Genomic DNA, 26436 nt, shown 5'->3' with positions numbered 1-26436 from the left:
AATCTTTAAACCTCTATTCCATCTTATCGTTAGTTAGCATGATAGTAGTAGTTAGGAGCCAGAGGTATCTGGTGTGTGTTAGCCCAGGCAATGTTAGCTCGTTAGGTTACTTATATTTACAGATGTGGGAAGTGGCTGAAATGTCTTAGCTTGACACAGCACTTGTCCAAAAAAAGGTCAACAGGGTGTATTTGTTTGTATTTGTCTGCTTTATTATTAGTAAAAAAAAAAGCCTGTTTGTTAAGTGACATCTAAGCTTTAGTGTTAATAAGTGTATCTGTTGTGTTAGTGAGATGTTCCTTTGTGATAACCTGTGTATTTGCTCGCAGCAAGATGTGATGTGGTGGTGTCCCTCGCTAGTCGTGTGTGTTGTGCTCAGTAGATGATTGACTTATCTGTACACCAGTGCGATGCGTTTCACTTTGAGAGGTGTGATGTAACTCTCGTCTCTCACAGTAATTCCATCAAGCTGGTAAACCTGTGTTCCATCTTCATAAGCACATGGCTCACAGCTGCAGGATTCATTCATCTGGTGAGTGAGAAAACACACACAAGCGCTGTCCCCCCAACATCAAAAAGAAAGATGTGAGTCTAGGTAACAAACCAAACTAAGATCGCGGTAAAGAGGAACTGACATTTTAAGGCCAATTACATTATTTCATCACTGCATATAAGTAGGTTTTTATTTTCCTTTGTTAAACAAAGTTTCTTAAAAATCAAGTTCTTTTCTTTTTATTTTCTCATCAGGATATGCCAGAGGACATCTGTGCCACTAGATGGCAGCAGAGACTCTGTTCTACAGTAAAACCACCTGTTTGCTTCCTCTCACAGTTTAAGCTTTTCTTGGGGGCCCCACTCTGAGTGGTGGCACTAATCTGAACCAACAGTAGATGGCTGTAGAGGATCAGGCTTGGAGCTCAACTCGGAGGTCTTGGCTTGTCTCGCTAACTCTATTCATGCTCTCCTCCCACAGGTGGAAAACTCAGGGGATCCTTGGGAAAACTTCCAAAATTCCCAACCACTTTCATATTGGGAATGTGTGTACTTACTTATGGTCACTATGTCCACGGTGGGTTACGGCGACGTCTGTGCTAAAACTACCCTCGGCCGCCTGTTTATGGTCTTCTTCATTCTCGGCGGTCTGGTAAAATGAATTTTCTTTCATCTGCACTTTGTCTGAGCCCCTTCACACCACATTGTCTGTCACTTCACGTAGACTGATACAGATTATTATATATAAATTTCATGATTGTCACTTACCCATAGCCCATATAACCTCTAAATTAAGTACTTACTATATTGCATATTTCCAGTGTCTATAAAATGCCTGCTGTCCCCTGTAAAAAAAATCATACCTTGTGTTTTACCACTTTAGAACATGTTAAACTGACATGTAAATGTTTGAGAATCACTTTCATAGTTTCGAGGGGAACAATCACATTTGTTTTGTATGTGGAGGAGACTGTGAAATGCCAGGGCTTTGTTAAAACTGGATTAATCCTCAGCCAAACCATTTATAAAAGCATAGCCAGAAAACTGGATGAATGACTTCCAAGAGTCATTGTGCTAGCATAAACCAGAAGATTCATGATTTACAAGTAAAAAGGCAGTCTGGGAGTTCTTTTCCTATCTGATACCAGCACATTGATGTCATTGGTCCAGTTTTTTTTTCCAGTAAGTAATTCACAGTTAAATTAAGGCCACAAAATATGGCTTTGAGAATTCACAGCTTTTTAAAAGTGGGTAGGACTGTCACCTCATAGCAAGAAGGTCCTGGGTTTGATTCCCAGGTGGACCGGTCCGGGTCCTTTCTGTGTGGATTTTGCATGTTCTCTCCGTGTCTGTGGGATTTCCTCCGAAAGCACCGGTTTCCTCCCACAGTCCAAAGACATGCAAGTGAGGTGAATTGGAGATACAAAATTGTCCATGACTGTGTTTGACATTAAACTTGAACTGATGAATCTTGTGTAACCTGTAACTACCTGTCTTGTTAAAAATGTAACCAACGTGTGTAAAACACGATGTTAAAATGCTAATAAATAAATAAATTAATAAACATTTAAAATAGAACCAAATGAGACTGTTCCTCTGGAGGTATAAACATTAAGTAATGCTAATATAAGGAAATGTTACATCTTTTTACCAAATGTAATAATGTTGTTGCTATTCTTTTAAAGCAGTTGCTGTTTCAGGAGACCCCACCCTTTTGTCTCTCTCCCCGAATTCCAACAAACACAGTGGCAGGATGATGGCCCATAGTCCTGCCTGAACGTTATCACAGCACCAGCAGCACATCACACCTGCTGATATTACCTGTAGCTAGACAATATACACTGCACACCACTAGTCTTAAGGGAGTGATATTCATACAAGTCACACATCACAGGGGTACACTAAAAACGTAAAAGGTATAGTCAACTATAACCTGTGTACAAATAGTTACCGTGTATTTAAAATATGCTTATACTGTTGATTGCAATACAAAACAAAAAAAACACATCTTCTGGAGTGAGTAGTTAAAATGCATAAATTATTAACTACAGTACAAACCAAATAGTCAAAAAATTCACAATGTCTAGACTAAAGTACAGATCAAACAGGTGTATATAGAAATGCATTGCTTAAAAGTGACAATACTAAACATCTGTAGAGAAAAATGCATATCTTATGAACTAAAATATAACCTGACTATTTATAGCACAGCATGAGAAATGTATGATCTACAACACAAATAGTATAAGGTTCGATCCCCAGGTGGAACGGTCCGGGTCCTTTCTGTGTGGAGCTTGCATGTTCTCCCCGTGTCCGTGTGGGTTTTCTCCGGGTGCTCGGGTTTCCTCCCACAGTCCAAATACATGCAAGTGAGATGAAATGGAGACACTAAATTGTCCATGACTGTGTTCGATATAACTGATGAATCTTGTATAATGAGTAACTACCGTTTCTGTCATGAATGTAACCAAAGCAAATGTAAAACATCACGTTAAAATCCTAATAAACAAACAAATGTGTGAGCATTTGGAAAGCATTTTTCCACTGATTTCACAAAAAAATTGTTTCTGTTTTGATCGTATTTAAACATAATCTAGAATTAGTTTTAAAATATCTTTGCAAACTTTATTCAGGACTTTATTGGCTTTAGTTTAGCATCAGTAAAGTCATCTTACATACACTGAAGAACAAAACAGCATGAAAACCTCTCAGTGATTGTTTTGTTTTGGGGAAAGTTCAAAAATATCCAGCTTATGGCAGCCAGACACTCACAGGTTAAATAGACAGCAAGCATATTATACACAGGTTATACTTCAGTACAGAACAGATCACATAAAGATCGTAATCAGATGCATAACAGATCAGACAGCTTTCCAAATCCCAGCACAGATAAAGATCCAGCTGTTATGGAGTCACCCTAGTGATTTGTCCTTCCTTTGTGTAAGAGAGGCCTGGAAGTTATCATAGCCTTGCTCTCTGCTTTCAGTCAGCGGCAGCAGCAGCAGCGTAATTAATGACTTCAGTGTGGAAATGCTGTGAAGTATTAACTCAGAGCCAGCAGATGTCACAATTCATTCAGAACCTGGAAAAAGAAAGTTGCAGTGCAGTGTGGAGTCTGGATCCAGGCCGAAGAGATTTCAAAGCAGATACTGAGGTTTCATCACAACAGGTGGCTGCGAACAATGCAAAACACATCCAGCTCATTTCCAGCCACACTAATGAGTCTTAATGTGTTTTGCAGCTGTGGAAGTTCAGACTGGACTATTCAAATCGACCTGCCACATTATTAGTGTTTGTTGGACAAAACATGGCACATAGGGTTTTAAATCATCTTTTTTTATTTGATTTCTGGTGCTGTCAAAATATGATGGGTGGTCAACTACATTTTGTGCACTTTTTGCACCAGTGGCCCTAAGATGAATTATTTTAGATTAAAACAGTGCTGTTTAACACACATACTGTAAAACATTTAACAGGCTTTACTTTAGCCTCTATTGTTAAACACTAAAAAACTATTTATTTTTTACCTCCCTAAATCAAATTGAAATGTTTGACACACAACTTTTACTCTTCAGAATGTCAGGGAGGTGTGTGAAGAAGCGCGTGCCACTCTGACCAATCACACCACCTTTTCTAGCCTCTGCTTTTGTCTCCTATCTTTTCCTTAGGCCATGTTTGCCAGCTACGTCCCTGAAATCATAGAGTTAATAGGAAACCGCAAGAAATACGGTGGTTCCTATAGTGCGGTTAATGGCAGAAAGTAAGTACTCCAGGTGGCTCTGCTGCCTCGGCTGCAGTAGAACCCCTCTCTGCATGCCCTTTTTCTTTTCTTTCTGTTTTCATGCATGTAGGCCATGTTTGCTCGCTACGTGCCAGAAATTGCTGCTCTCATCCTTAATCGGAAGAAATACGGAGGGAATTATAACTCTACATGAGGCAGAAAGTAAGTTCAAATCGGGAAGCAGGTGTGATTGTGTGACGTAAGCCCTCCTGATAGAGGAGGTTTACTTTAGGACTATAGGTTCTGTTCAGAAACGAAGAGAAATGATTGTCACACTGTGACTGGAGACCTTGGCCATGAAAGCTGCATATTCATGCCTTTTGTTTGTGGCTTCTTTTATTTTATGATTCTTTTTGCTTCATTTTCATTTCATTTGAATCTCTTGAGCTTTCATGACTTATTTTTTGTTACTGTGCTTCTACTTTAAAAAGTGTTTGGTACATTTCTTATTTGGTCTTGTAGCTTATTGGAGTTTCACTCTGGTCCACTAAGTCTCAACACATTTTTAAAGCTAGTCATGAAAACCCTAACGATAACCTGTTACCACAGCCTTGTAATTTACCTTGATAAATTACACTTCATTTTCATCTTCTTTTGTTGCCGCTCGTCTTTTGGATTTAAGTTGTCTGACTGCTTTAATGGCCTGCTTTTTTGTGCATGTTGCTGTGAGAGAGTCTTGCATGGCTATGTCACTGCCAGCCCATCATTGCATCTCTGTTTGACATGACTCTGGCCCTGATCTTCAGTCACCCTGAATGCCTGGATGCCTCCGCTCTTCCACTGGAGCCTCTCAATTGCACTTGGCCTGCTTTTTTGCTCCGCTCGGTGCTTTATCATGTCCTGTACAGTTGTCATTTGTTTCCAGAGGTCGCCCCTGAATGTGAGCGTGGCTGTTTGGAACACCCACTTGTTTTTGGCTCAAACACGGCCCTGTCATCAGCACGACGATTTTCTTGTCAAATGTTAAAGTGCTCGCGTTTATGCCCCGTACAGTAAAGTCTACCTTTCTTTTTTCTCTTTCTGTCACTCTTTGTCTCGCTTTCAACCTTTCAATGTGAAAAATGCACATGGCCACGACAAGCTTTCATCAGCTGACTTTTAAGGCAAATACTAAGCGAAGAGAGAGTAAAGCCATTAGAAGCCTCTTTGTTTGATACTGTTTCCCTGTCAGTGAAACAAGATTGATGAAATGTTATGTTTGGCCTCGGTGCCATTTTTGGATTTGGAGCCTGGTGTTGAGAGAAGGGCTTGTCAGAGGAGAAGACTCTCTCTCTCTCTCTCTCCTATGCTTGCCATACAAACATGTGGTTGCAATTAGAGGCAGCCAGGATCCAACTTTGTGGCTGAGCAGAAAGACATGCACCATACTTTGCATTATTGTTCAAATATTGATGTAAGTGTGTGCTTATAAATGGACACACGATGACATAAATAAATGTGTCGGGTTATTTATTTGGTTATTCTTTCGGCACATGTATTTCGGTTTTAGGGAGGAAAAGATTCACTTCATTTAATTCAATACAACAGGAACTCAGGGTTTTATGCTATGGTGCTGTTAAATTTCTAGTTGTGATTGGTCAAAGAGTATTGATTAATTAAATATAACTGCATTGATGGCTTTGGTGTAGTGTCAGCTGCAAGGTTTATATTACTTTACTCTGTCTGATAAAATAACATTTTTGAGGGATCTTCAAAAAGTTTCCGCACTTTTATATCTTTGTTAAAAATGGTGAGGTAATTGGTAGTAATTGGTCGTGTCTGAGAGACTGAGAGAGAGCTTATAGTCCGGATTGAGCACCATTTTATTTCCACCTTTTTTGACCACTCAAATAAGCTTTATGGGGAAGAAGATTTTCATGTGATGATGAAGTGAAAGCAGCGGAAAAATGCATCAGAAGGTGACTGTAGAAAAGTGATGTCATTTGTTTTTGAAATTCGAAATAAATAGAGTTTAAAAAAGTGCGGAAACTTTTTGAAGCCCCCTTATACTTTATTTACATTATTATCATTATTATCATCAGAGGAGCACCAGGTGAAGCCCTCACACCTGTAAGATCATAATGTACAAACCCAATAAGCAGGATGCTTAACCAAGGCAAAACAAACCTGGCTCTAAAGATCTAGAAATAAAAAAGAGGAAACTACACACAACCCAAAGTGGAAAGGTGATAGAAGAGATGGAGGTGCACATTATTGGAGTAAGGGGAATCACACTTCACACACTCGCCCAGAAAAGGAAAGAACATCAAAACTTAGAACTCAGATGGCCCTGCACTCACCCTACAGAGGCATGAGTGATGTATTCTTGTGAAACGCAAGATTTCTATAAAATAGAAAAGGTGAAAAATGCTAGCAGTCCACCAGTGTATGATAACCCACATTTTCAAGGCACAAAGAGAGAAGAACTCTCTTTTAGGAGTGGCCGTAAAAAGTAGCAAAGCAGCCACTCCACCAACTGACACAACCCACGGTTACACTGTAATGGCTGAGGGGCACCAACATCTCTGCATTTCCTCTGAAAGGAAATCAAAGAATGCCAGCATATGACCCGGTGTGAACAAACATTTCAGACTTGCAGAGCATGCAGGTGTCGCATAAGCACAAGGCAATAAGTCCCGTGGCAAGGTGGCCAATTAAACCTCTCCCATTGGCAGTGAATCAACCCTAGTAAGGCACAGAGACCACCCGATTAATGAAAACGTAATGATCATCTGCGCCTCTTTGCCCCCTGCTAGGCCTACTAGGCCTGTTCTAATCCTACATTTCAATGTGTAGCCCACTGTACTCTAATGCACACAAATGTTTTATGGCACAAAATAGTCACAAATAAAGATTGAAAATCTAATATAGAAAATAAAAGTTAATTAGGTAGAATTTTACAGCATAAAATTGTGGTTCTTCTCACTGGCAAAAAAGTATCATACTATCATACTGTTCAATAACATGTTTTCAGTGGTAAAGATAGTGGTGGAGTAAAAGGCTCTTGGGGCCATGTGATGCGCATCTTTGTGCTATTGTCTTTGTATGATTTTCTTTTTAAGATTTTATTTGCAACAGTGGTAATTAATTGATCGTTACAGTGGCAGCCTAGTGGGTAGAGCTTTGGGCTGTTAGTAAGAAGATTGTCGGTTCAAATCCAGGCTCTGCTATGCAGCCACTGTTGGACCCTTGAGCAAGACCCTTAACCCGGTTTGCTTCAGGGGCGTCGTACAATGGCTGACTCTGCGATCTGTCTTTCCCGGGGTAATGGCAGCCCTGGATGTACATTGTACTTTTAAGCTATCAGATCTGTGACAGTACTGCTCTTTATTACAGCTGTACAGCCAGCATCAGTTCGAAGTTGGCACAATCCTGCCTTTTCTGTGGTTTCCATTAAATCATTACTAAAGCAGAAGGAGCAGGACAAGAGAGCTACAAAAACCCTTTGTGAACGTATACACTTCCACTAAGTGTGTTGCTACAGTAAGAATCTGGAGCTGGCTCGGGCCACATCTGCAGGACGATGCTGAGCTTATGGGTAACTGCTATAGCTGTACAGGCGGAAACAGTGCGCATACTGTATATGTCATTACGGACAAGGCCTTTATCGCAAAACAGAATATGATCAGTGGAACATTAGTCATTAGGGTTTTCTTTAATGGTGGGGTGGAATAGAATACATCAGGACATGACATCATTACAAAACACTTTTCACTCCTAAACTTAGGCTTCGTAACCTTATGTATGTAATGTGGCTTAGTCAATTTATACTTACAGATACAGATAGCAAAAAACATAACAGATCAGATGCTTCTGAACTGGTAAAATGTGCTAGTCCACTACCGGTTCTAGGGTTTGAATCTCAGTGCTATTGTAGTAGTGCTATTGTCTGGTCGGTTGTCGCACAGGATGACCAAACAGCCTAGCCTTTGGGAGGTGCACTTGTTAGTGCTTTTATCAGTGCTGCTCCCAAGCCTACGTAGATGTAAATGAGGAGAATTGCATTAGAAAGGGCATCTGACGGCTGCTCAGGTGGCGCAGCGGTAAAAACACATGCTGGAACCAGAGCTGGGATCTGGCTAAGGCTGAGCGGCCACATGAACAACGATTGGCCTGTTGTTCAGATATGAGCGGGACTAAGCCGGATGGGGTCTCTCTCCCTCTGCTGGCTGATTGATGGCGCCTGCACAGAGATGTGAAAAGAGTGCTCTCAGGGTGTGTCTCTCCGTACACAACGGAGCTGAGCTGCACTGCACTCGTCAAAGTGTAGGTGATAAGATGCATACGGCATGCTGCCCACGTGTCGGACTGTTAGGTCATGGACTTTTGACCTGAAGATGAGTGAATGCTTTAAATCCTAAATTCCTTGGATTGTATGTATTTTGTCACAGTTATATGTAATCTAGATAAAAGTACCTGCAGTGGCTCAGTGGTTCAGGTACTGGACTGTTGATTAGAAGTTGGAGGGTTGAAGCTTCAGCCCAGTCAAGCTACCCCTGTTAAGCTCTTGCTAGAACTGTACACTGATTCCTGATATTTAACTTAGTGGTTAAGATATTGGACATGTAATTGGTCACTAGTTCAAGCCTACTACGGTCAAGTTTCTACGATTGGACCCCTGAGAAAAGCCTTAAACCCTCAGTGTTGCTTGGATTGTATTCAGTGACAATTGTAGGTTTCTTTGGATGAATGCAAATGTTAGTTGTTTTGGTTAAAAGCGTTTACCAATTGTAAGATACATGCAAGGTAGTATTCAAAAGGCCAGCACCAGTTAGATCTCATTTAAGAATACTTGTAGACAAATATCTTTGCTACATGTTTGTGCACCAAAACTTTCCGACTTCTTCATATGGACACAGCCATTTCTGAAAACCTGATGCAGTGGAATATGAAATTGATGCAATACTTTTCAGTAAATTGTGTTAAATTTAAGGATTAGAGCAGTATTGATGGTGTCGCTGCTGATGCAGATGTTCGAGCTTTTTGCCCCCCCCCCTTTTGTTATTTTCATTTGAACTTCCATGTTTTTGCATGCTTCTCAGTGCATGTCAAATAATTGCCTGGTGCATTTGCAATTTTTTCATGTATAATATCTAATTGTAAGTCCAAGTGTTCTCTTCACTGTGTCTTGCTCTGTATAGTAAATAGCGTTTTATATACACTTTTATTTTTGATTTTAGACAAGTGAATATAAAACATAATGTTTTTTAAATGTCTAAATTGCAGGTACTGATTTATTAGACTGATTTTGTGCACTTCAGGTTTATTCACTTCAGGTTGTATTTTAACTTAGTACTTATTAAGTGTATTGAGCATACACAAAGTATACACTGAATACACTAATTCAGACTCTGTATAAAGTGTATTATATTATATTGCTTGTGTTAGCCTGCAAAAACACCAGGCTTACCCGAAAACCATCCAGAATGGTAGAATACAATTAGTAGCAAAGTCACGCATGGATGATAACTTATCCAAGCACAGAGACAAGATGTCTGACATGTGTGCTTGTATGTAGGCCAGGGACTCTTTAGTCTTGTTAGGTAGTAAAAATGTGATAGCCCTGTCACACAAATCCTTCAGATTTACTAAAACCTATAAAAGGGGGCTTGGAAATGGGAAAACATGAATAATGCAGTCCTCATCAAACCAGTGTTACACCAGACGTTGCTGGCTTCTTTTAAAGCCACTGACCCAACAGTGTCCCCTCATCTGAGGACAGGCAAGCATGCAATTACCCTCGCCCATTAAAATACTTACACGGATAAAGGCAAGATCTGGGAAGATCATTATGTTCAATAGCATCCAGATCGTGCTGCAGTTGTCCGTTCCCCGTCTAGGCAGATCCGTCTGCTGTTTGGTATTGCTTAGCCCTCTGAGCACAAACAGACACTTTTGAGTAAAATTGCAAACACATACTCCCACACCCAGGACTTAAACACACAAACAGCCCTAGTTATGACTGAAAATATGTGTGTTCCTGTGTCAAATATCAGGAAGGGAGAGGTATGTGGCAGATTTAGATTGATGACTGAGTATACTTGTTGTTCCCCACACTTTAACCACAGCAGCTCTACAGCTCTGAAAAGATCCCGTGTGGGATTTGAGCATGCCTGCCGTCCTTCAGCAGAGGAATTTGGTTACAAAATGAAGCCCTGTTATTGTTTTGTGATTTTCTTGAGTTTATTTGAGGAGGCAAATGTGCTGAGTTTTTTTTTTCTATTTGTTTTAGGTATTTAGGTGTAATAAGTAACACTGTACTACATCAGACCTACAGTAGCTTTTATTAATTCATAACTAACAGTTAGACACCCTATTTAAAAATACTGTATGGCACTTTATAAAGAAAAAGCCGTCTTATAACCAGCCATCGAGGAACATTTTCTTTTGCAAGAAGAATTTAGTAAGAGGACAACATAAAAAGAGGAACATGAATTAAAGCTGACTCTGGGACATTCCTGGTTGAAAATGACTTTTAGAACTAGCTTTATTTTCTGTACAGCCTCAAGGCTGTGGAACAAAGACCAGACAAACATTGTCCAGAAGGCCAGGACCTTAGTCCCAATCCATTTAAACCTTGAAATCAAGTTTTTGTTACATTTAACACATGTTAACGCTGTAATACAGCATCTGTTCAGGAAAATGCCAAAGAGCCTGAAGTCATGCTTAGAATTCTCAGCTGCCACAGACCAGAGAGCATTTAGAAGGCTTTTAGCAAGTCAGTTTGCATTGATTTAACATCTATTCTGAAAAGAAGGTGGCTTGAGATTACAGTTGGATTGCTTAAATGATTTAAATTAAGATTACCTAGGCTAGATAAGTATTTTAGTTCATGACAGACTGTGTGCGCAGCAATGAGAAAAATAAACAGTTGGTGGCAAGTTAGTGAGGGTTTTAAATCCAAAAGCAGTTCTTGGATGTGTGTTGACTTCTCTGTTTAAACCACATGTCAAACTTAGTTTTATTTTATTTTGTGCTGTTAAGATGATTTATTCCCTTTGCAGGCATATTGTGGTCTGTGGTCATATCACTCTTGAAAGTGTATCCAACTTCCTCAAAGACTTCCTACACAAGGACAGGGATGATGTCAATGTAGAAATTGTTTTTCTTCATAAGTAAGTACATCTCTGTTTTCTACATTAGAAAAGGAACGGTAATGGTTTGCTATTTCTATATTATGAAACATGTAATGCCAGGGATATGGTTTTAATAATATTTTTTCCGTGAAACCATAAAAAGCTAGAGTAAACTTGACCAATGACATCACTGTGTATTAAGCAGTGTGAGAACTCCCTAGAACAGGGTTTTTCAAACCCTGGGTCACGAACCAAAAAGAATGGGTTGCAGAGAAATATAATAATTGATAAACTAATTTTAAGGCACATAAACACGAAATGAACTGGTACACATATGCCCCCTTGTAGAGGCTTTATGTTACATCTTTACAAGAAGGTCCTGGGTTCGTCACCAGGTGGGGCGATCCGGGTCCTATCTGTGTGGAGTTTGCATGTTCTCCCCGTGTCCGTGTGGGTTTACTCTGGGTGCTCCGGTTTCCTCCCACAGTCCGAAGACATGCAAGTGAGGTGAATTGGAGATACTAAATTGTCCATGACTGTGTTTGATATAACCTTGTGTGAACTGATGAACCTTGTGTACTGAGTAACTACCGTTCCTGTCATGAATGTAACCAAAGTGTAAAACATGATGTTAAAATACTGATGTTAAAACAAGCCATTTCCAAATAAATTTGAGGTTAAAATAGCTTTTGTCACTGGCATATCTGAACAGATATAACCATAACAGATTGCACTATGATTTGTCTCACAGCAGGACAATTCTAATGTGTTGCCACAAATTAAACCATTTTTTTTATTTAATATTTTAATATAAAATGATAGAGAAGCTTATTGAAAAGCCACAGTTGAAAAGCTTGTATTATGTGAATAGTTATTTTTATTAGAACTCTAGATTTGTACAAAAATGGCTATGTTCATGTACGTGTACCTTACATAATTTTCTAAACTCTCTTATGTTTCTCTTTATGTATTTGTGTATTTGTGTACTAGTATTTCCCCTAATCTTGAGCTGGAAGCCTTGTTCAAACGTCACTTTACTCAGGTAGAATTCTACCAAGGATCTGTTCTTAACCCACATGATCTGGCTAGAGTCAAGGTAACAACTGATATTCATAATGCAGAGAATAAAAAAACAAATCAGTAAATTATCATTCTATAAGTGTCCCTGTATTCTGACCTTTGTACTGTCTGTCACTCAAAACTGCAGATTGAGTCAGCGGATGCCTGCTTGATTCTTGCCAACAAATACTGTGCAGACCCTGATGCTGAGGATGCCTCCAATATAATGAGGTCAGTGTTTTCTGACTACTAATTCTGATTCTATCCAAGTAACATTAGATTTCATTAACCATTTGTCATGCTGCCCATGTAAAATTTGCTCTTTTATTAAACATATTATTTTCTGACACAAATTAGCTGTGTTGGAGACAGTATGATAATGAAACTGCACAGTTAAGTTAAAACTAAACAAGTCCTTCACTCCGTAACTATATTTATACACTTAGAATAAAGATGTTTGTAAACTGTGACAGAAAAAAATCTGTAAAAATGTATTATAGTTAAAAGCTAGCTTGCAGTTAAATTCTAGTGCACTACCCAATGTGCAGAAGCCTTTTTTCTATATAACATAGTTTGGTGGCTGAGTGGGTAGCACTGTCGCCTCACAGCAAGAAGGTCCTGGGTTTGATTCCCAGGTGGAGCGATCGGTCTAAGTGGAGTTTGCATGTTCTCCCAGTGTCTGTGGGTTTTTTCCAGGAGCTCCAGTTAAACCTAAACTGATGAAACTTGTGTAAACTAACTGTTCTGTCATGAATGTAAAAAAAGTGTCTAAAACACGATGTTAAAATCCCAATAAATAAATATAACGTAGGTCAAAGATGTAGACAACATGGCGCTCGGGGAGCAGAGCAGTAAATTAGCCTAGCTCATCACTGCTGGGGTCCACTGCTTAAATCCCCAGCGGTGCTATCAACTGGTCAGGCATTTACGTATAGACGTGATTGGCTATGGGAACAATGCAGCAACACACTCCGGACAGGACGTGAAGGATTGGCGAATGTTGCTGCATTTTGCCCAGTGATTCCGCGGAAACCTGACTCACCGCAACTGACCAGGATGAAGCTGTGATAAAACATGAACATCTAATGAACTGAGGTGTAGTTAACAGAAAGCCATTTGGAACTAGGCCTTCATGAAGTACTGGTTTTTTTTGCAGTTTGGTTTTACAGAATTAATATTAGAATGCATATACACAAGTACAGTATAATGAACTTTTTTTGTTTGTTTGTTTGTTTTGGAAGCTGGGGTCAGAGCACACGGTCAGCCATTGTACAGTGCCCCTGGAGCAGGCAGGGTTAAGGGCCTTGCACAAGTGCCCAACAATGGTTGCATGGCAGAGCCTAGGCTTCCACTGTCACAGTATAGCGGATCTCTCCCTATTCAAACAGATAGGAGACAGATCTGGGGTTGTTTTAAAGATGACGCCCTAGTGTTTCATCACTTATCATGTCTTTGATTGTATCCAGTGCTTACAAGACTGTAACAGGAGTTAAATAAGGGTGAAAGAGTGTGTAAATAAGACATTCATAAACACCTGTACCTGTATCCGTCAAATGTATTTAAAGTGCCCTCAACAGCACTTGTTTGATCTGATCTGAGCTAAGACTGGATCAACTTCTTCCTCAACACTTAATATCTGCTGTTTTTATTTCAGTTTGTTCAAATTATGTGCAGATGTTGCATTCGGTCCAGACCTTACATTCGGGAAATCTAATGTTTTTAGGGAGGAATCTTAAATGCTTCAACATTTTTTTCATAAAAATGTAATGGTGCATGAAGAAGCTTCATGTGCAAATAAATTCCTCACCTCCCTTTTATAATCCCGGGGTTTCTTAAGTAGCGTTCCAGGTCTACCTCTCACCTCACTTTTCACAGCCTGTACTGTCCAAACATTGATGAATCTAGTTTAGATTGGAGATAAACCGAGCTATAACTTATGTCTTTGTTCTTTTGTATTACAGAGTAATATCCATCAAGAATTATCATCCAAGGATAAGAATAATTACTCAAATGTTGCAGTACCACAACAAGGTAACACAATGCTTTAATCAGCTTTTCCGGCCTTGCACTACAATTTAAATGCACGTCATTTTATGACCACATTTTGCCTTTCGCAATGCTTACTGAGAAGATTTACAGAGAAGATTAAGCCACAGTCTTCTGTAATTCAGACGGACTATATTTTTCATCCACATGAATACATTCCAAGTGGATCTAACTGTAGATAACACACGTTCCTTCTCACTGACATGCCTGTAAGGCATCAGAGCAGATCAGATTGTTCATGATTTTCCTGTCTATGTGCTTTTAGGCCCATCTGCTAAACATTCCCAGCTGGAACTGGAAAGAGGGCGATGATGCGATCTGCCTGGCAGAGCTAAAGGCGGGCTTCATTGCTCAGAGCTGCCTGGCGCAGGGCTTGTCCACCATGCTCGCCAACCTCTTCTCCATGAGGTCATACATCAAGGTAATGTCAGCCCTGACCTCTGCTCATGATAAAGCATACGGCTATGCTTTCTAGCTTCATACGCTAGAATAATCCTCCGGTCCTAGCTGCGGCTCAATCGCTGCAGTATAAATCATTTCCTGAGCTCTGGCGCCTCATTTGTTTCCCACACAGGACAGCAGCGCTGCAATGCTGTCACCATTATGAGGTAATTGATACGAGTCGATGGCACTGCGGAGGCGAGGATGTAAATTAGTGGCTTTTTTTCCGACTGAATTTACCGTCCCCCGGTGCTGATGTAGCACGAAAATGTGAACCATGTGTCTACTCCATAGTCAACAAGCAGCGCCTCAATGCAATCTGTATTTATAATCCGGCCAAGCCTGCACACAGTCCTGTCACAGAAACCGTCCTGATGTATGAGGAAACATCAAATCAAATTAAGGTACTGGTGTCTGTCAAAAAGTAAAAGAGAGGGTAAAAAGGGGTAAAATATGACTCTAGCCAGCCTGTCTCCTGCCAAGCTGTGTATTTATGGATTTCAGTTGAATGGGTAGTGGTTTGAGATGGATGAATGAGCGTTTGGGGTGAAAAGGTGAGGCTTTGAGAGCAAAGAAAGGCAGGATTTAAAGAGAGGGCAGAAAGCAGTCAAATGAATGACTCCACCAAGATCATAAAATGTAGTTTCCAGTGCTCTATGAAGTTGGCTTTGATTTTTGGACTCCGTGCAAGCTCTTAACATGAAGGTGGTGCTCTCCTCTTGGAAAGAAAGCTTCTCTTGTCATAGGAACATTAGAAATAAAGTCATTCTTGTTAAGCTGAATTGCGTGTGGAAACATCTGCAGGATCTATCCCTGCTCTCATAAAAACTAATGTGACCTAACCAAGACCACCCATGCCAGTCTGAAGCCCACATATCCGGCTTTTAACAATAAGGACATCATGCTCGGATATGCAGGCTCTAATTTAAAATGCACTTCTCTTAAATCGGATAAGCCAGGGAAGCTAGTGTTAGCTCATCTGCTGTAACTGGGAAATGGTTTATAAAATAAAATAGGTGATTTATTTTGTATAAAGGCATTTTATGTCAAATAGAATTGCAAGGGCAGCCAAAGCCTAGTGTGCACTCCACAGACTACCCGTACAACAGGACTCACCGATGAGCTTTGGCCATCCCTTCCTTAGACATAGCCAAGCATGTCTTTTAGATGCCTGGTCGGCTGGTAACCGCTGACATTCAAACTCAGGTCTCAGCGGTGGTGGGTTAGCATAACAGACCGCTGAGCCACATGAGTGCCTTGTATAATCATTACATTTAAAAAACAGCCTGGATAATCCATGTAAAGTTGATCCACACAGAGGAATTGGGTGAGAATTACCTAAACGCTGTTATTTTTATTAGCTTGGAAAAGAATGATTTTCTCAGTACTTACTATGACAAGAAGCTAGCGTTTAATTTAATGCTGTGGTTTCAACTACAAAGACAACCAATATGGTGCAGCAAAAAAAGACTAAAAATAAAAGTAAACCTAACAAGACAGTAAGAAATGTAAAGTGATGAGTTGCATTATTCTGAACCAAACTACAAGCAGACAATAAAAAGAAACTCAGTAAGAAAACAGTGTTTTTAAAAAATCTAATTTTCACAGCTTTTGTCATTCAGTAAAACACATTGCATTAATTAAGGAAGCAATTAGAAAAGAAATAGGTCAGCGGTGGCATATTACATCCTGCAGTGAAAGCCCAACAGGACAATGTGTGAAAGTGCATCACCAATCTGTCTCATCCCATCCACTCGAGCAGAAGCAATGGAACAGACTGCTCTGCCGCCTAAAATCAGTGCTGATTTGAGTGGGCACTTAGGAAACAAACCACAAGGGCATAGCGAGGTGTTAATGAGACAGGCGCACACTCATACACAAAGTGTTACTTACTGTTTGGATGAAGTCTATGAAATACTAGTAAAACAGTCCTTTAGAGAGACTATTAACCGACTATGGAAAATAAGAACTTCAAAAAAGCATAAGTATGGAGTCTTTGTCAGGCCTTGCGCTTTGTAAGAGTTGTAAACAGGCAGGATTTGTACAGTGCTTTTTCTGCTTTCTGGAGAAACTCAGGAAATAATTGTCCTGTCGCTGGAGGAGCTCACGCCTGTAGCATTTACATCAGGCCTGACAGGCTGTGACTCAAACGTGTGAGGTAATTTAGGAAGCCCTAAGTAAATGGCTGCCATCTCTTTAGGGTGGAATGACAAGAGCCCTCCTATTAGCACGGCCCTTAAAATTGCTTGCCCAAAATGCTGGAGCTTTTAGCCCAGTCAAGACAGAAATAACTTTTTTTTAAAGATTCAAGCCTGCTTTTGAAAGCCATGCTCCAGTTTGGCTGTCAGACAGATGCAGGGTTGAAGATGGCAGCGTAATGACTGAGGTTTTGCCTAATGGTACTGCTGCTTATCAAAGCGCTCCCTGCCATGCTCTTCATACATGGGTAATGGAGGGATGGTGAAGAAACAAGAGTGTACGGATATAAAGAAATATTGTATGCCTCTAACAATGGGCGTATGAATAACTGCTAGACCGTGCTGCCAGATTTGTTACAATTTTATTTAAATATTTTGAATAATGCAGTTATTTCTGCTGCTTAGTTTACAGTGTTTGTTTACACCTTTGTGTCTTTCTAAAAATGTATTTTCATACAGTGCAATGGATCCTTATGATCCGCATACCTGATTTGGCATGTTTTTATTTATTTATTTTACCCTGGATGTCCGTTCTGACGCAACCCCCCTATTTTATTATCCAGGGCTTGGGGCTGGCACTGAGAGCGCACTAAGAATTGCACTTACCAATGGCTAGGCTGTTTTAGCCAGACACACTCCTCAGACATAGCCAATCAAGACGTAGACAACCGACTGGCCGACAGGACAGCTGAGATTCAAACCCTTAGTGGTAGTGGATCTTAGTGGTGGTGAGCTAGCCTCTGCACCACCCTAGCACTAAATAAAAAGATGAATAGGAGGTTTTATGTTCATACTGCATCCATTTGGGTTTCATCTACGTTCCCTGGTTTTATTACACTTCTCAGAATCGTGCACAAGTCTAGACATTTCATTAGACCATAACTTCTAATATTCAGTCATTGTTTATCTTCCCTTGCTGTACAGATCGAAGAAGACACATGGCAGAAATATTACTTGGAGGGTGTGGCCAATGAAATGTACACAGAGTACCTGTCCAGTGCCTTTGTGGGCCTTTCCTTCCCTACAGTTTGTGAGTAAGTAAAGCTGTTCTCTCACTTTCCAGATTATTAATGCAAGATGTTCTTTCTGATTCTAAAGTGTTCCTAACCAAGTGTAGTCACCAGTGCTCTGATTTACTGTGCAAAAGTCTTGAATTCAGTGCACTTGGTTAACAACACTGGCACATTAGGTAGGATAGATGCTACACAGCTGAATGTTCTCCCCATGCATGTTGGTTTGGGTTTACTTTGGGTACCGTGGTTTCTTCTCACCTTCCAAAATGATGATGTAGGTTATTTGGCTACATTAAATTGCCCCTAGATGTAACTTACTAAGTAAGTAAATGTGTGAACAGACACTGGACAGTTTAAAACTACAAATCAACTCACTTGCTAAAGGGTGAGATGTCTGCATCAGCAAAAGTATTGGAACATAGTTACACACCCTAACTACTATAATTGGCTGTTAACACTAGTAATGTGGAACAAATACGAATAGCCATGGACATAGCTAAGATTTTTGTGGGCCTTTATTCATTTAAAACAACACATTGATTGTACATAGTCATACCCTCCACTCCACTAGCTACAGTATGTCACTAGGAATAGCCAAATCATTTTCCGAATTCATACAAAATACTATTAGTACATAGTTTTTTACTTATTCAGTTGGTATAACCCAATCAAGACTATAACCAAACAGGGTCGGCACTGTGGCTTAGTGGGTAGCACTGTCGCCTCACAGCAAGAAGGTCCTGGGTTTAAACCGCAGGTGGGGCGGTCCGGGTCCTTTCTATGTGCAGTTTTTATGTTCTCCCTGTGTCTGCTTGGGTTTCCAGGAGCTCCGGTTTCCTCCCACAGTCCAAAGACATGCAAGTGAGGTCAATTGGAGATACAAAATTGTCCATGACTGTGTTTGACATTAAACTCGTGAGCTGATGAATCTGTGTAATGAGTAACTACCGTTCCTGTCATGAATGTAACCAAAGTGTGTAAAATATGACATTAAAATCCTAATAAATAAATAAATAACTACAAACCAAATAACCTTGGACATAGTCTGCTGTAGCTTGCACAATTGTGTGTGTGAAGAAACACTAATATATTTTTTTATCTTTTATTATTTCAGGCTGTGTTATGTGAAGCTCAAATTGTTGTTGATCGCTATCGAGTACAAGTCAGAGCAGAGAGAAAGCAGGTTTGTTCTCCTTGGGTTCTACAGATAAACCATAGCACACATTTATTACAGAAAATGGGCAAAGCAGTTGGTTCTCTCTATGGGTCCCTCATCTTTTTGATAGTCTTACTACTGCATACTCACTTGACCCAACTCAATGTCAGTTAAATCTATGTTGGAATAAAAGGCCTATACCATAAATGTTCAGACCATTTTGCCTTGTGCTGCAGGTTGAAAATGTCCTGATGAATTCCTAGTTTGTAATTGGACTAGACTGAGAACTCTGGCACTGCAGCAGTGTCAGTCCACAAAAATATCCAGAGCACTGGAGGACATTGGTGCCATAGATGCAAAAGACACTGGATGACATCTGCTCAAACTCACTGTGATCTATTGATGAAGGCTTTGCTCTTAGAGTACAAGACCTCCCATCAATATTTCTCCTGTATTTTTCCTGTTGCATATATTATTAACTGAATCATAACAACTAATAACATGGAGTACTTTGTCTGAATAACCTCAGCTTGCCAAGTCCCACCACCCCTGCCACATCCACAGCCTGTCTTTAGATGTTTCTGTATAACTCCTTACTAATACATTTCCCGATAACTAATGAGTGTAGCAATAAACTCAACTGATCTGATTAAAAAACATGAAGCTTTAATTTGGCCTGAATGACTTATTGTGTTTATTGGTCAGTAATAGAGGACATAGTTTGGGTTTCTGGCAGAGCCATTTTATTAGTTGTTCTGTTAACAACCTTTAAAGCCCCTGATTGTTTACGTATACCTAAATCTTAACCTTTATTTTACATTTTAATTTGCCATTTGTATTTTACTTACATGTTTATTATTATTACCTCAAAATATGCAGGACTTAAAATATTGCAGACTTTCTTTTTTGTGCACTCAGGTGGCGCAGTGGTAAAGTACACTAGCCCACAACTGCTCAGATCTGCTACCAGCTAGTCAGATGATTGTCTAATGTCTGAAGCAGGTTGGGGGGCATTGGAAGGTGCACTTGTCAGTGTGATCTGAGTGCTGCTCCCAAGCCTTAATAAAAAATAGGAGGGTAGTGTCAGGAAGGGCATCCAGCATAAAAGCTGTGCCAAGACTGGTATCTGCTATAGTGACCCCTAAACGCAGAAGCAGCCGAAAGGAAAAAATAATGATTGCAGTTTTCATGACTATTTGTCCAAAAACTAGTAGTATATGTTTTAGTGTATGTTTTAGTGTATGTTTAAAGACGTTACAGCCAATATCTTTATTGCAAACCCTAAAGACCATAAAACAACAATTAACCTTGACAATAGCTGTTTTCTGCCAAACCACATTTTACAGACTTATTATCTGTCAACAAATATTTATACATTTGTGCCCAACATCGTTTGTAAGAAGTAACTGAAATCTGTTTTGCCCTCTACTGTAGTGCTACTTTAAAAACAAGGTCAGTTGTGGCACAAATATGCTCAACATTTCAAATCTTACCTCCTTTTTTAAATCAATGGCATCATGTAATAAATGTATTATTTGTAATGTTTTCTTGTTGTTTGCAGAAGCAGGAAGCGGTATGCCCTCTTCATTATCTTACCCCTCCACAGTTTAAATCCTCCGTCTGTTGGAAAAACTTAAGGATAATATACCACCCCTTTCTCAAATATGGCCAAATCTTTTACTTCTATTTGTGATCATTGTGCTTAATGCACTAACTTCTTTGCAGGCAGATTACCTAGTTTTTAAGGTTTAAGTCACTTGTTTCTTTGTCTGTATTGTTTACCATCTTCATGTTTCCAGTATGAGTTAAATAGTTTTGTGTACTTATGTTGTTAAGTTTTTTCCAGTGTCCGTCAGCTGTGCACACGTCTGCTCAAACTAATGATTGCTTTGTTTTTGTGCTATTTTCTACATCACAGTACTTAGTTTTTAAAGTTTCATCTACCCAAATCGAGAGCATGTTGTTATACACAAACAGGAGGGTTCTGACAAGTCAGGGCTCATTTGAAACAATAAACCTTGGAAGTGTCTGATTTAATCTTAAGGCATAGAATCTGTAAATGATACCTGACCCAGTCATAACATCCATCTTCTTTAAGCTTTCATTGCTACACTGAAGTTCTATCATGTGTGCATATATGTGTTTAACTGTCACTACAAGTCTGTTTGCTATGTTTATCTGTAAGTAAATGAGTATGACTAGGGCTGGAAAACATGCAAAAGATGAATTGGCTTCTCAAAAGTACCCCTAGCTGTGAGTAATTAGGGGGAATGTGGGATTGTTTGTTGACCTGGAATAGACTGGTGCTTTGTCCAGTTAATGCTGGACCCTCAGCAACCTTGATTCAAAATAAATGAATCAATAAATGAAATCTCAGTTGCTGAGATTAGAATCCTATCGACCAGCTGGGTGTCACAGACATTATTGGCTGTGTCTGAGTGGGTATTGGCTGAAGCTATGCAATGGATTGGTGCCCTGTCCAGAGTATTCCTGCCTTCACCTCATGTTTCTGGTTTGCCGTGACCTTGACCAGGCTAAAGCGTTTAATGAAAAAAAATGGAAAAGGAAGGCATAAATCAATGGATAAATACATACTCTACATAGAGTATATAATGTATAGTGTGTCTGCATATAGTGTGGTTAATATCTAGGTAAGACTTAGTCTTAGTTCTCACTATCATTTGGACTTGGTCCTGACTTGATCTCAGCTATATGAGATCGTGGACTTCCTTAAACTTTTCAAAGATGTTCTTAACTACAGCCCTAATGTATGTGTGTGTGTGTGTGTGTGCTTGTGTACCTTTGTGTGTTTTGTGTGCAACTGTCCCTCATTTTGTATCCAATTGCCAGTGTGTCTCTGAGTAGATGTTTTTGAAGTGAGGTCACTTCCTGTCAGTTTGGTGTTCTATACAACAATCCAACTGCACAGAAGTTACTGCAACAGTTTGCATCTACGTGCCGCTGTGCGGTGGCTGTACTCTCTCTCTCTCTCTCTCTCTCTCTCTCTCTCTCTCTCTCTCTCTCTCTCTCGTTCTGTTTTTTAAATGTGATGTTGGTTGTGAAATTTTGGTAACCGCATGCCTGAACATGTCATGTGACATGTGATGCTTGCCTTGTTTCCCATAATATGAGGTTTGATCAGACTACAGGCTTTTGATACTGATTGGTTAAACCAAACATTGTAAAAATCTCAGATTTGGGGAGCAACATGCGTGGATATGTTATTAAATGACTCATGCATGCAGAATGAGCTACCTTTTATAAAGGGTGGGAATTGAATCAAATAAACCTTTAACCCAACAATGATTTGGGAATGTATTGTTTTAATCAAATATATTCTTGCTATATTATTGATTAATCCCCACCTTTTTATGCTTCATTGATAACATGGTTGTTTGTGGAGCCCAGACGAAAGAGTTTGATTGGATTCTGTCAGATTTACATGTTCAATATCATGTATATATTACAAAAGGATCTGTTTTCATGAATCTATCTATAACTGAGCTGCGTTGCTCAGTTCCTGACTTTCATCTGGGCTCTGGCCAGGCTCAGTGTCTGTCCAATGTTGCAGTCACCACTCAACTCATTGATGACTCCTAACCAAAGGCAAGCATTAACAACTGTGTTGTGTCGTCCCGTCTTTGTCTAATTAACGGGGAATGATACAGTGGCTCAGTAGTGGCTCGGTCATCACCACTGAACTTTAACATTAACTCCTAATATGTTGAGAAGTAATCAGAAATGATTCCCCTACTACATTAGATCACAGTGAGATATTTACTTAGCTGGCTGATTAAACTCCAGTAATGAATGAATGATTCGTTTTGAATGGATTGCGAGATGCCTCAATGCTTTTAAGTCAAACAGTTGGAGAAATGTGCATGTTGTTAGGTACATAAAAAAATAATGGCTGAATGAAGACCTAAATGGTCTGCACAATACCAGCAATACCAGCAGAAAGGCAGTAGCTTCTATGCACTGGGGGCTGTATTTAGAGTCAGTAACCTCTAGTGGATTCAGAAAGTATTCAGACCCTTTGACTTTTTGCTTACTTTGTGTTGTGGTATAATTTAGAATGGATATTATTGCCATTTGACCCATCTACATTTAATCACCTATAATAACTAAGTGAAAGCAGGTTTTTACAGTTAAAAAATATTGACGGGGGTGTCAAACTCATTTTCACCAAGGGCCACATCTGCATTATGGTGGCTTTCAAAGGGCTGATTGTAACGTATCCTGCTGTGATTGCAGTCTGCCTTTTAAGTCTTGGACAATTTGTTGTTTTTCTTGGAGGCTAAATTCTGTGTTTGGTGTCAAAATGCCAGATTTGCACTGTATATTTATAATGTATATCTTCATTTATATTGTACTCCTTTACCACAGACACGGCCTCATAACACAAGAGACGTACCGGTTTTTCTTCTTGAAGCATAAAACTTGTATTCACTTTCCCATCTTTTATTAAATTACCTTCTTCTGCTTCAGTTTTCTCTTCTTGGACATTTTGGGATTATTTGTAAATATTTCTCAACATCACTTGTTGGAAAACCGCTTCAGTTAAACGCTGATGTGGAAACACTCATCTAGTGGCGGGTTGTGGTCACTGCGGGTCACAAAATCGGCATGCATTGTGGGAGATGAAGTTTATGTACGTCTTTTAAGCTCTTGGGGCCACATAAAATGATGTGGCAAGCCGGATTTGGCCCGTGGGCCTTGAGTTTGACACGTGTTTTATGAGGTTGTATGTTTGCAAATTAGATATTTTTTATTATATTGATTGTATAAATGCCTATATTGGCATTCTCCAGATTTATTTTGTTTGCAAAATAAATCTGTAAACATTTGTGGTAAATGTGGATACTGCATAATGTCAGAAAGTGCCACAAGAAAAAAGCCCTTTTTAAAAAAACTGTACACTGAAATATCAGGGACACACCTGGGTGTTAAATTTAACACGTTATGTGCGTTACACTCTAAATACAGCCCTTAATTGAGAAATCTTTCAGTAGCATGGGATAATGTAGTTAGCCAGATTGCATTCTGTAATAGGCTTGTGTAATATAACATTTTGCTTCTCAGTACTTGAGATAAAGCATGGCTGAATCGATGCAAACCTTCTGTTTTTATTTTTTCAGTCTTGATGCCTAACCAAAACCACCATATGAAAACAGATTAAATTGTTTAATGTATTTATTTACTTGTATGTCTGAAATGCCATTCTGAAACTGCTTTTATTACAGAGCTGGCCAGTTGTGCTTCTGGGTATTTGAATGATTTGTATTAAAAACAAAGCCTAAACCGGTTAAACTAAAGCAATATGTTTGTGTGGGGGGGAAATAGCTTTTCATGTTTTCAGCAGTTCTTAGGATGATATATTATATTATAATATAATATATTCACTGCCTGGATGCAGTACAGTAGAGATGCTTAAGGATGCTTTTTCGGCCCATGAATACTCCCTAAAGGCCTGAATGTGTAACATTCCTCTTGATTAGAGTGGTTAGCTGTGAAGGCTTTATTTACTTTTTGTAAACTAGTGTGATTCTTTTTTTTCTGACTAAACAGTATTTTGATCAACCCCGGGAACCATGTAAAGATGCAGGAGGGAACCTTGGGATTCTTTATTGCCAGCGATGCCAAAGAGGTCAAAAGGTATACATCGTCCGCTCAGTGAATGACCCCCATCTGGGTTTTTTTTTCAATGTAATGTAATGTTGCTGTGTTTTCTACATACTTAATCCAGAATATTGATGTTTATGCTGTTTCTCTCTCAGAGCGTATTTCTACTGCAAAGCTTGTCATGATGACATCACAGATCCCAAAAGGATCAAAAAGTGTGGCTGCAAGAGACGTGAGTACACCAGGCCAGTCCACACCTCTTATATTGCACTAAAGCTTTAATGGGATTTTGTTTTACACATGCTAACTAATGTTGCTTTGAGATGATTAGTGTTGCTACTTAGTAATGTTATGTTGCTAGATGATTAGTGTTGATGATGTTTTCTATTTATGTAGTTCTTTGATTTATGATATTAGTTCAGTTTAAAGTACACTGTTATTTTACTTTGCTTTTTGATATGTCTATGTCTGTTTTTGCTCTTTTATATAATAACTCTTTGGATCTACTCAGTGCCTCTTGCTAAATCACAGCTGTAGTAGTACTGGAAAGTTCTATTTGACATTTTGGTGGAACATGGGTTAACCAAAACAATGATTTCTCAGAGATACATTTAAAACCACACGTGACATTTAAATCTCATTCACAGACTTAACACAACCCTTACAATTAAACATATTTTGTTAGAATGTCCTAGAATTTCAGCCATCAGAGACGACTTTTATAGGGTTGAGAACATGAAAGACTTGTTCGAGTCTAAAATTCTGAACTTTTCAGACAGACTTGATATAAAACAAATGATCTGAAGAAATAATGCAGTTTCAAAATCTGTCTTTGCCATAAATATAGCCAGTATGTTGCTAATATGTCAATAAACCAAAAACAAACAAACAAACAAAACACAAACTTAACAGATAACTCTGGTATTATAATTGTAAGTTTTGACTTTTAGCCAGACATAATACATAATAATAAAGGAGGCCATTGTCAGAGATTTTGTAAACCCCTTGTAATTACACATAATTATGCAAAAAAAAAAAAAATTAAATATTAAATCCTCATGTGGTTTGGTCACAGTCTGCCTAAACCAGGTATTTGTAATGTCTGGCCCATGGCCAAATCCTGCCAGTAGACAGGTTTATCTAGTGTGCAGCCCACAGTATCTAAATACACCCATGCTAATATACTGTAAACTAACATGCCTAAAAATGTTAAGCTTCATTGCTTAACAGAACTACAGAACTGCTGTATGTATAGTCTGTCCAAACTTAAATCTATGTGACATCCTACACTTTAGCTGTCATAAATGTCAGCAAATATTAAGCCATCATGCTTTAATAAATTTATTTTTTTATTAAATGATTAAAAAAAGCTTAAACTGTGAAAGGTTTTTAATTTTTAAATGCAACATTTAAAATGTGCAGTATTTTACTCACACACATTGAATTTCCATTTCCATACTGTGCTAAAATAAAAGGATTTTTGTTTGCATTTTCATAATAATTAAATATTTTTTTAAAGAGTAACTAACCATTGCTTATTTATCTATTGGCTCATTTATCTTATTTAGCTATC

At 39.1% G+C, this 26436-nt stretch overlaps 1 protein-coding gene across 1 annotated transcript in view; it reads left to right on the top strand.

Moving 5' to 3' along the window:
* Positions 1–26436, top strand: part of kcnma1a (potassium large conductance calcium-activated channel, subfamily M, alpha member 1a) — a 229067-nt gene that overhangs the window by 146023 nt on the left and 56608 nt on the right. Inside the window, exons 7-18 of the mRNA XM_062996096.1 lie at positions 457–532; positions 974–1144; positions 4161–4252; positions 11257–11367; positions 12319–12424; positions 12536–12618; positions 14349–14418; positions 14699–14854; positions 17997–18106; positions 19200–19268; positions 24810–24896; positions 25019–25095. Coding sequence (XP_062852166.1) covers positions 457–532; positions 974–1144; positions 4161–4252; positions 11257–11367; positions 12319–12424; positions 12536–12618; positions 14349–14418; positions 14699–14854; positions 17997–18106; positions 19200–19268; positions 24810–24896; positions 25019–25095 — 1208 coding nt within the window. The remainder of the gene's footprint in view (positions 1–456; positions 533–973; positions 1145–4160; positions 4253–11256; positions 11368–12318; positions 12425–12535; positions 12619–14348; positions 14419–14698; positions 14855–17996; positions 18107–19199; positions 19269–24809; positions 24897–25018; positions 25096–26436) is intronic.

The sequence above is a fragment of the Trichomycterus rosablanca genome, chromosome 5, assembly GCF_030014385.1.
Source record: "Trichomycterus rosablanca isolate fTriRos1 chromosome 5, fTriRos1.hap1, whole genome shotgun sequence".
In the NCBI taxonomy this organism is placed as follows: domain Eukaryota; kingdom Metazoa; phylum Chordata; class Actinopteri; order Siluriformes; family Trichomycteridae; genus Trichomycterus; species Trichomycterus rosablanca.
Note: the sequence above shows the minus strand (reverse complement) of the source record. Positions and strands in the feature narration are given on the sequence as shown.